General features: G+C 44.4%; 1 protein-coding gene across 2 annotated transcripts in view; it reads left to right on the top strand.

Annotated features, from left to right (window-relative positions):
* The first annotated feature begins 222 nt into the window (after positions 1–222).
* The window catches only part of jak2b (Janus kinase 2b), a 70,342-nt gene continuing 59,186 nt past the window's right edge, over positions 223–11,378 (top strand). The window contains exons 1-2 of one of the 2 annotated variants that reach the window (XM_056295473.1): positions 223–503; positions 8,715–8,951. In XM_056295473.1, coding sequence (XP_056151448.1) covers positions 8,729–8,951 — 223 coding nt within the window. In that variant the 5' untranslated portion in view covers positions 223–503; positions 8,715–8,728. Of the gene's footprint in view, positions 504–653; positions 727–8,714; positions 8,952–11,378 lie in introns of those variants that run through there. The other variant, XM_056295550.1, reaches the window with a different exon arrangement.

Below are 11,378 nucleotides of genomic sequence, written 5' to 3'. Positions count from 1 at the left end.
TATGTGAATGTGGTGTGATGGTAATACCCTCTGGGACTTAACTGGGGTTCGGGTATTTTACAGGTGAATTTCCCGTGAATTTAAGTCCGTGTCTCAACTGGAGAAAGAGGAGGAGGCTGGAGGTTTGACTCGTCTGGGCTCCCACATGCACCGCTGCCCACCGTGCGTCATGTACGCTGATGCCGCGCCATGTACCGCAATGCGAGGTAGTTAGCGGTCCAGCCCACGGCTTGCGAGAGCAGCAGCGCTACGCCACAGTTGGCAAGTTGTCATGTAGCGTCATACTTGTCGTAGAACAGCTCGAACAGTTCGTTCATTTGAACGCTATTCCGTTATTCGGGATTCACAGCGTTTTTCTCAAGTCAGCGTTTGCCCAACTAAAACTCGGGAGACTGCCGGAATAGAAGGCTTGGCAGCTCCGCGCACGGAGTGACGGGGGTTCGGTCGGCCGGAGATATGGAGCAAGCTAGTGAGCCACACACTTTGCTACGTTGTTGATAGAAGTGAGTTTTTTCGTTTTTGTTTTTCCGTTGGGTTAAATGTCTGTATAACGATCATCAAGGATTTGCGGAGGAGTATCTAGCTGGAGCTGTCACCCCCCCCCCCCCCGACAGTGCCCCCCCCACCCCCCTCGCTCTGGCCACAGCGCTGGGTACGAGATAGCTGGCTAGCCGGCCTAGCGGGCTATAGCAACGAACTAGCTGCTTGCTTAGCCGATCGACCAAAGTAAGTTTTTTGGGGGGTTTTTGCGCCAACGTGAATTTCTTATCGACTCTGCCCATGTTATTATAGCATAACGAGTAAAATTGGGAACAAAAAAAGACAATTAAGGTCGTAGCAGAAGCTGAAATATAGTGTATTTACATGGCGTGTTTATACTTATTGGACTCCTGTTTGGCTAAGCTATTTATGGGATGACGCTATAGCTAGCTAATGTTAGCCAACGTTAGCTAGATCTTGGCCTTGATAAGTTTGTGGTGGTATGTGCAATGCTGTCGTTTATCTTCATCTGTGTTAGCGTTTAGTGTGTTTAATGTGCAGACTAGAGCGACGGTCAGGGACTGTCTGTTGTCCAGCTGTACACGTTGGACTCTGCTACGAAACGGCTACTCCCGTCTTGCCCAAACTGTTATATATTGTGATTTCGTAACCTTGATAACTAGTCATCGAAACTTGGGGGGGGGGGGGGGAACACCCCCAACAATTCAGCACGCACGCACGCAAGTGGGAACATTTCCCAATATATAACGTATTAATTTTGTGGAAGTAGGCGTAGGCTTGATTTTATTTTATTTGTGAGACTACATTTTCTGTCCTGGTTCAACTCAGCGTTAGTTACTGATGGTGTTAGAGGTTCAGGATGATACTTAACTTCCTTGACTGGTGTTAGATATGTCGCATATATGTTACATTGTTAGATATGTCGCATATATGTTACATTCTTAGATATGTCGCATATATGTTACATTCTTAGATATGTCGCATATATGTTACATTCTTAGATATGTCGCATATATGTTACATTTAGAATCTTGCTCAAGCTTCTAAGATGGACAAGTGCAAGTCATGTGTTTGTGACTAGTAGTGTTCCCACTTTTCATGCTGTGTTGAGGAATGTTATGTACAAATTTATGTGTCGATTAATTGATTCTAAGAATGTAATTATAATGCTGTTAATGGAGCCTACACAAAGTGACACCAGGTACTCCTCTTGTTTCTGGAAACATTGGAACAAATGTCTGTATAGCTTTTAATCATTGTGGACTTGGGGAACTGCTGTCTTTATCTATATTTTTGTCTTCTTGTCTTGTGTTGTATTTCTTTGTTGTTGTCTTTAACATGGACCTACCTTTGTGTCTGAATAAAGTAAGATTTGATTGATTGATTGGACGATGACAATGAGTTGTCACAGTGTTTGCATTATCTCAGAGGTAGAGAGGCGCTTCTCCAGGTGGGGTGAGAGGGCAACGCTGAACTAGAAAAGTACAGCTGCTGAAGAGAGCGGCTGAAAAGATGTTTAGAATCAGAATAAATAGTGCAACAATTTTTGGAAAGCTGCTGGACTGGAATAGAATTGCAGCTCAAGCTATAACAGATTTGGCGGCTGGTCAGAGCAGTGAGATAAGCCGAAGTAGCAGAACATTTTAAAGTAAGGATGAAGCATGAAGTTTTGAGATGAAAGAATGAGGAAGTTTCTAAGTCAATACTTTAAAAAAAAGTATGAATGAGGATGAAGAAATAAAAGTAGAGTGAAATGCTGATAGAAAGTAACCATTGCCTTGACTGCCAAGGCCATAAGCATTGAAGCAGCCAATCTGCTGATATAGACAGCCAAAGTAGCTGAATATTTTCAAGTCTGACATCCATTTACAACTTAATGTTTGTGGAAGTACATGAGTCTACAAACTTAAAAGGCGTTGTAGAGAAAAGTAGAGCAAAATGCAGGAATATGAAAGCCAGCTGAGGGCTGTGAAGCTCACAGAGTGGAATAAAACAACTGATAAAGCTGTAGAAGTTGAAGCAGCCGCTGAGAACAGCCACTGGTTGAGGATACTAGAGGCTACTTTTAAGGAAGATTTTTGTTGTACATGGGGCAACCAAAAGTAAATTTTGAGGTCGTCCTTCACGAGTTGAGGTCATCCCACAAAAAAACAGCCAAACCACCACAATGAGGGCTTCATTCATTATGACCCTGAGAGCAGGATAAGCGGTTTGGGTAATGTATGGATGGATGAAAATGAGTATGCACCCATAAGTACCAATTTGAATGACTTTATCTAGTCAAACAATCAGTTGAATGATCGGAACACTACTACTACTTTCGGCTGCTCCGGTTAGGGGGCGCCACAGCGGATCATACGTTTCCATTGCTTCCTGTCTTCTGCGTCTTCCTCTGTCACACCAGCCACCTGCATGTCTTCCCTCACCACATCCATAAACCTCCTCTTTGGCCTTCCTCTTCTCCTCTTCCCTGGCAGCTCCATATTCAGCATCCTTCTCCCAATATAACCAGGATCTCTCCTCCGCACATGTCCAAGCCATCTCAATCTTGCCTCTCTTGCTTTGTCTCCAAACCGTCCAACCTGAGCGGTCCCTCTAATATAATCGTTACTAATCCTGTCCTTCTTCGTTACTCCCAGTGAAAATCTTAGCATCTTCAACTCTGCCACCCCAGCTCCACCTCCTGTCTTTTCGTCAGTGCCACTGTCTCCAAACCATATAACATAGCTGGTCTCACAACCATCTTGTAAACTTTCCCTTTAACTCTTGCTGGTACCCTTCTGTCGCAAATCACTCCTGACACACTTCTCCACCCTGCCTGCACTCTCTTCTTCACCTCTCTACTGCACTCCCTGTTACTTTGGACAGTTGACCCTTAGTATTTAAACTCAAATGCTTTTGTCACCTCCACTCCTTGCATCCTGACCATGCCACTGTCCTCCCTCTCATTCACGCATAGGTATTCTGTCTTGTTCCTACTGACTTTCATTCCTCTTCTCTCCAGTGCATACCTCCACCTCTCCAGGCTCTCCTCAACCTGCCCCCTACTCTCGCTACAGATCACAATGTCATCCGCGAACATCATCGTCCATGGAGACTCCTGCCTGATCTTGTCCATCACCATTGCAAACAAGAAAGGGCTCAGAGCCAATCCTTGATGTAATCCGACCTCCACCTTGAGCCCATCTGTCATTCCAACCGCACACCTCACCATTGTCACACTTCCCTCATACATATCCTGCACCACTCCTACATACTTCTCTGCAACTCCTGACTTCCTCATACAATACCAGACCTCCTCTCTCGGCACCCTGTCATATGCTTTCTCTAAATCTACAAAGACACAATGCAACTCTTTCTGGCCTTCTCTATACTTCTCAATCAACATTCTCAAAGCAAACATCGCATCTGTGGTGCTCTTTCGTGGCATGAAACCATACTGCTGCTCACTGATCATCACCTCTCCTCTTAACCTAGCTTCTATTACTCTTTCCCAAATCTTCATGCTGTGGCTGATCAACTTTATACCTCTGTAGTTGCTACAGTTCTGCACATCGCCCTTGTTCTTGAAAATCGGTACTAGTATGCTTCTTCTCCACTCCTCAGGCATCCTCTCACTTTCCAGGATCCTCTTCATAGCTGCCCTCACTTCCTCCTTGCTAATCCACTGAACTTCCTGATTCACTATCCCTACATCATCCAACCTTCTCTCTCTCTCATTTTCTTCATTCATCAGCCCCTCAAAGTATTCCTTCCACCTTCTTAGCACATTCTCCTCGCTTGTCAGCATATTTCCATCTCTATCCTTGATCGCCCTAACTTGCTGCACATCCTTCCCAGATCGGTCCCTCTGTCTAGCCAATCGGTACAAGTCCTTTTCTCCTTCCTTAGTGTCTAACCTGTCATACAACTCACCATACGCCTTTTCCTTTGCCTTTGCCACCTCTCTCTTCGCTTTACGCTGCGTCTCCTTGTACTCCTGTCTACTTTCTTTATCTCTCTTACTATCCCACTTCTTCTTTGCCAACCTTTTCCTCTGTATAATTTGCTGTACTTCCTCATTCCACCACCAAGTCTCCTTGTCTTCCTTCCTCTGTCCTGATGACACACCAAGTACCTTCCTAGCTGTCTCCCTCACTATTTCTGCAGTGGCTGCCCAGCCATTTGGCAACTCTTCACTACCACCCAGTGCCTGTCTTAACTCCTGCCTGAACTCCACACAACAGTCTTCCTCCTTCAACTTCCACCATTTGATCTTCGGCTGTGTCTTCACTCGCTTCCTCTTCTTGGTCTCAAAAGTCATCCTACAGACCACCATCTGATGCTGCCTAGCTACGTTCTCCCCTGTCACCACCTTGCAGTCTCCAATCCCTTTTAGATGGCGCCTTCTACATAAGATATAGTCCACCTGTGTGCACTTTCCTCCACTCTTGTACGTCACCCTGTGTTCCTCCCTCTTCTTGAAATATGTATTCACCACAGCCATTTCCATTCTTTTCGCAAAATCGACCACCATCTGTCCTTCCACATTTCTCTTCTTGACTCCATACCTTCCCATCACCTCCTCATCCCCTCTGTTCCCTTCACCAACATGTCCATTGAAGTCCGCTCCAATCACCACTCTCTCCTCCTTGGGTACCCTCTCCACCACGTCATCCAACTCACTCCAGAATTCTTCTTTTTCATCCATCTCACGCCCAACTTGCGGGTCATATGCGCCGATAACATTTAGCAATACACCTCTGATTTCCAGCTTCATACTCATCACTCTGTCTGACACTCTCTTCACTTCCAGCACGCTCTTGACATACTCTTCCTTCAGAATTACCCCTACCCCATTTCTCCTCCCATTCACACCATGGTAGAAGAGTTTGAACCCACTTCTGATACTCCTAGCCTTACTCCCCTTCCACCTGGTCTCTTGCACACACAGTATGCCTACCTTTCTTCTTTCCATCATATCAGCCAGCTCTCTCCCTTTACCAGTCATAGTGCCAACATTCAAAGTTCCAACTCTCACCTCCACACGCCTACCCTTCCTCCTCTCTAGCTGCCTCTGGACATGCTTTCCCCCTCTCCTTCTCCTTCGCCCAACAGTAGCATAGTTTCCACCGACATCCTGCTGGTTAACAGTACCGGTGGCGGTCGTTGGTAACCCGTGCCTCGACCGATCCGATATGTAAATCTTATTTATGACCCGCATATTTGATTTGGCAAAGATTTTACGCCGGATGCCCTTCCTGACACAACCCTCCCCATTTGTCCGGGCTTGGGACCGGCACTAAGGATGCACTGGCTTGTGCATCCTCAGTGGCTGGGTTTGAATGATCGGAACACAAGGCTCGGTAATTTGAAAAACCATCTCAATTCAAAAGCACAGCTCACAAAGTCACTTTCACGAGCAGAACGCATATGTGATATATGTTTTGTTAGCAAAGTGGCGTGTTTTATTGTGAACAATCAGGCTACATGTTGTGGGCATTAGGTTTGGCTAGTTTTTCATCTGAGGATTGACTGAATTCATTTTATAAGTTTGAAATTTGTTCATTTAACTGGTAGTCAGAGTTTCTGAGGTGACAGGAAATTTGAGCGGAGAAAAATCTGCAAGGTGAGATGACACGACAGTTGATAGCGATTGATCAGAAACATACCACTGAAAGCTGAGCCGACATGCCAAAGCAGCAGGCATTGTTTTAAGACACCCAGAAGTTATGTTCTTCCTTACAAATTAAAAATGAATAAACATTAATTTTTTTTGATAATTCACCAATCTGATGCTGAATATGATTTTGCTAAGAGTGCTATGTGTCAATATCTTGTTCTGTTTTTAGTTGTCTAAAGTATGCCGGAAGTATTTTATCTTGGCTTCATGGAAATCAGTCATCACAGATGACCGAACGAACATTAAAAAAACTGATCCAATCTCTGCTATATGCAGCTAAAGTATTCTGATAAGCTTTTTTGAAGTAAATAAATATAACCCTTTATGAAACACTATAAAGGAGAAATAAAGCATGATTTATCAAGAGGGAAGCCGGCGTACGTCTGTGAAGCTGCTAGAATTATTTTAGTATGATGTCAGAAGCTAGTATAGGAGCTGAATTAGCCACACACAACAGTGAGACGCACAACTAAAGTAATTTAACATGAAAAAGTTTGAAGTTTATAGCTGAAAGTAAATGAGTAACAGTTGAAACATTACAGAGTATGGAGGAGTCAAATTTTGTGAAATGCTGAAAAAAAAACATAAAGGAGTAAGATGGTGTGAAAAGAGCGTGAAAGAGTATAAAGGAGTAAAATTATGTGAAATGTTGAAAAGGAGAAGGTCTGTGCCAGCCTGTGAAGCTGCTAGACTTTAACTGAATGACCACTAAAACTGAAGGAGCTGAAGCAACGGCTCAGAACACAGATTGGTTGAAATGTTTGGCTGTGGCAGTGAAAGGACAGCTGGTTTCAAACAACTGGTCATAACTCAAAAAGTAGAGACGGCATCACTGAAGGAGTTGCATCGAGACGGACAGTATGAAAAGCCGGACATTTTGATGTGTAATAGGTACACTGTGTGGTGCAAAACATTTGGGAGTACTCACAGCTTGAAATGAATAGAATGACAGCTAAAGCTGTCAGAGGTGGGGTGTCTGGGTAGCGTAGCAGTCTGTTCCGTTACCTACCAACACGGGGATCCCGGTTCGAATCCCTGTGTTGCCTCCGGCTTGGTCGGGCGTCCCTACAGACACAATTGGCCGTGTCTGCGGGTGGGAAGCCGAATGTGGGTATGTGTCCTGCTCACTGCAGTAGCGCCTCCTCTGGTCGGTTGGGTGCCTGTTCGGGGGGGAGGGGGAACTGGAGGTGGAATAGCGTGATCCTCCCACGCGCTATGTCCCCCCGGCGAAACTCTTCGCTGTCAGGTGAAAAGAAGCAGCTCACGACTCCACATGTATGGGAGGAGGCATGTGGTAGTCTGCAGCCCTCCCTGGATCGGCAGAGGAGGTGGAGCAGCAACCGGGATGGCTCAGAAGAGTGAGGTAATTGGCCAAGTACAATTGAGGAGAAAAAAAAAAGAGGGGGGGGTCACAAAAAAAAAGCTGTCGGAGATGATGCCAACTATGACACCAAAATGCCAGATTGTATGTGGCATCTGTGCTGCAACTCTGCTGCATGGATTCATGAGACAGTCACATTTCACAGACAAAACAATAAACTGTCGATAGTTACATTAATGAACTTCTGTTATTCATGTTTTCCTTTTCACTGATGATTAGTGGGTGGGCTGCTCATTAATGGCTATGGTGACTGAAAAATAATTACGACAAAGAGGCAGAGAACGTTGATAAGAGCTGGTTTGATGTCTTCCCTTAGCCCCCATACTGAAGAACAAGAAGGACTCGTGTTTTGTTCCTCCCTGTCAGGAGTTTCCCCAGCAAGGCAGACAATATAGTCTATTTTAATTTTTGTAATATTTTTATATATATATATATATATATATATATATATATATATATATATATATATATATTCTTTTTCAGAATGCATCAACATTCGGGTTCAAGGGTTGCTACAGAAGCATTTGTACACTGTTTTCCTTGTGTGTGTGTGTGTGTGTGTGTGTGTGTGTGTGTGTGTGTGTGCGCGTGTGCGTGTGTGTGCGCGCACCTGCATCACCCAGAATCAGATAGATAATATTGAGCTAGTACATTTGCATATACAAGACTTGTTTGGCTGCTTGCACAGGTCACAACCCAACAACAAGATCTTAATTGCACTTTCAAATTTTAATACTAAGGGCCGCTAAAAAAAAAAAAAGTTCATATGAGCATTTTCCAAATAAGTGTAAATTACCTGCCCTAAGTTAAAACCCCTTGCACATATTCTCCCTTTTCAGTTTTTTTTTCAGCTAGCTAGCATGTAGTTTTGCTTGGGATCAAATGTAGTTAAAACAGTGATAGTAGGTTCCTCAAAGGATCCTCTGGATAACCCATGGTGAGATAAGGATAATTTTGGTATAGGATTTCATATTATTGTTTGCACAATGACCAAGCTATACTATAACTTAATGCAGGGCTCATGTCAATAAGTTTACATTTGTTTTCATGGACTAACTTGAGCAACAGCTGCTCACAGCATTAACTCCCGGATTCTAATATCGCTTCATCTGTGCTTGATAAAATAAGTCGTCATTGTCTCTGCTGACATTTTGCTTGAATTGATTGAAGGTGCTACATTGTTGATGGCCTGCATCCAAGCCATGGATACTGCCACCCCTACATGCCCCCCGGTGCACCAAAATGGGACTGCGCACCAGGAGTATCGGGAATCCAGGCCAGCCACGCCGGTCCTCAGGCTTCATCTTTACCACAGCAGTCAGGGAGGGTCGGAGTGCTCTCCCCTCAGCTACCAACCTGGGGACTATGTAGCCGAGGAGTTGTGCATGGATGCAGCTAAGGCATGCAGTGAGTACGCACAAAGACCTCCCATTCATCTGTTCGTGTACACTAAAAGCATAGGTCCCAAGATAAGGTTATCAGGAGGCCACAGTCAAACCTATAGTGTAAGAAAATTGTAGGTTGACTCATTGCAAAAGGTAGCCAAACTCATTGCTTTATTTCCAGTCCGTCTACCTTTATTTATGCTTGCCTCAGGATAAACAGGGAGAAAAAGTAGCTTTGCTGGGCTTTAGCAAGAGGCAGACGTAGGAGTCAGTGACAGCATAATGCTACTATTGCACAAGGCAAGCCAACGAGTGGGAGAAACAACTGCCTGCATGTTGTTGATATGGCGTGTTAGATGTTTGATGACAAACAACATAAGACGGACATTTTAGCCAATTTTTATTGCCCTTTCGCTCATCTTTGTCACTACTAGAAACAAGTGGTTTTCTAATGCATATCCAGAGGCAGTTTATGTGCTCCTTTTGGCCATTTGCTCTTAAATTGGTGTGTGTGTGTGTGTGTGTGTGTGTGTGTGTGTGTGTGTGTGTGTGTGTGTGTGTGGTGGCTTCAGAATGTATTCAGACCCCTTCACTTTTGCACTTTGTGTTGTAGATTTAATTTTAAATGGATAAAATTGCCATTTTTGCCCACCAATCTACACCCAATAACCCATAACAGTGAAAACATGCTTTTAGAATTTTTTTGCAAATTTATTAAAAATCAAAGAATGAAGTTTCTCATTTATATAAGTAATTCAGACCCTTAATTCAGTACCTTATATATAGAAACCCCTTTGGTGGCAATTAAAGGTTCAAGTCTTCTTGTCTTTACAACCTTTGCATACCTGGATTTGGGCGCTTTATCCCATTCTTCCTGGCAGATTCTCTCAGGCTCCATCAGATTTGATCGGAAGCATCTGTGAACTGTTATCTTCAGGTCTCTCCTCAGATGTTCTATGGGGTTTAAGTCTTGGCTTTGGCTGGGCCACTCAAGGACAGTCAGAGACTTGTCCCAAAGCCAATCCAATGTTGTCATGGCTGTATGCTTTGGGTCATTGTCATGCTGAAAGCCGAGCTGTCACCCCGGTCTGAGGTCACGTGCACTCTGAAGCAGGTTTTCTTCAAGGACCTCTGCATTTCGCTGCATTCATCCTTCCCTCAATTCTGACCAGTCTGCCTGTCCCTGCCACTGAGAAGCACCCCCATAGCATGATGCTGCCACCACCATGCTTCACCATAGAGATGGTATTAGCCAGGTGATGAGCAGTGCCTGGAGTTCTGCCCAAAGAGTTCAGATTCTATCCCATTAGACCAAAGAGTCTTTTTCCCCATGCTCTCAGAGTCCTTTTAATGCTGTTTGGGAAACTCCAGGTGGCCTGTCATATGCCTTTCACTCAAGAGTGGCTTCCGTCTAGCCACTCTACCATAAAGGTCTGATTGATGGAGTGATGCTGAACGGTCATCTTTCTGGCAGGTTCTCCTATCTCTGCAGAGGACTTCTGAAGCTCTGTTAGAATGACTGATGGTTCTTGGTCACCTCCCTGACCAAGGCCCTTCGGTTATTCAGTCTGGCTGGACGGCCAGCTCTGGCAAGAGTCCTGGTGGTTCCAAACTTCTTCCACTTCACAATTAATGAGGCCACTGTTCACCTGGGAATACCCATAGCTTTAGAAATGGTTTTATACCCTTGCCCTGGTCTATGCCTCGCCACAGTTTTATTGTGGCGGTGTAGAGAGAGTTGCTTGGACTTCATGGCTTGGTTTTTTGCCTGACATGCAGTGTGAGTTCTGGGACCTTAGATACACAGGTGTGTGCCTTTTTAAACTATTTTCAATTCATTATTATTATTACCCTTGCCAAGCGGTAGCCTGGGAGGAAATGTTGTCTTTGGTCGTGTGTGTATTTCTCTGTCCACAGCTAATTTTGCATACTGCTGGGTCTGTCAGCCTAAGTTTATTTATTTGTATTTTTTGCAGTTATGACTATGATCAAGAACCTCTCATGGTTGTGGTGATTTGAAACCTTTGAAAAACGTTTGTTCTCACTACCACCGCTCCCTCTCTTCACTCACTCTCTTGCTCAACTAATAATGCTCTGTCACTGCCTGATATACGTTAACCGTGCACATGAGTGACTCGCGTCTACGGTTAACTTAGATTGAGCTGCGACAGTGTCAAGGCATTATGTATTCAGGTATGAGTCTTGAAAGTAAATGAGAAGTCGATCGTATTTCACAAGTCAGCAAATCATTCACTGCTGATCTCAGCACAGGAGAACTGGAGGAACACTAGATGAACCAAACAAATAACCTGTCTTTCTTTTCATAATATAGTAAAGCTGGGTAAACCGTTTTTGCTCACGTGACTGACATCCACAGTTGACTTCTCCTGGTAGGCAAAAAAAGGGGGGGTTTGTCGCCAATTCCGAGCACCGGAGAAGGGGTGATATG

The sequence above is a fragment of the Lampris incognitus genome, chromosome 1 (assembly GCF_029633865.1).
Source record: "Lampris incognitus isolate fLamInc1 chromosome 1, fLamInc1.hap2, whole genome shotgun sequence".
Lineage (NCBI taxonomy): Eukaryota > Metazoa > Chordata > Actinopteri > Lampriformes > Lampridae > Lampris > Lampris incognitus.
The sequence above is the reverse complement of the archived record's forward strand: the minus strand, read 5'-3'. Positions and strand labels throughout refer to the sequence as shown.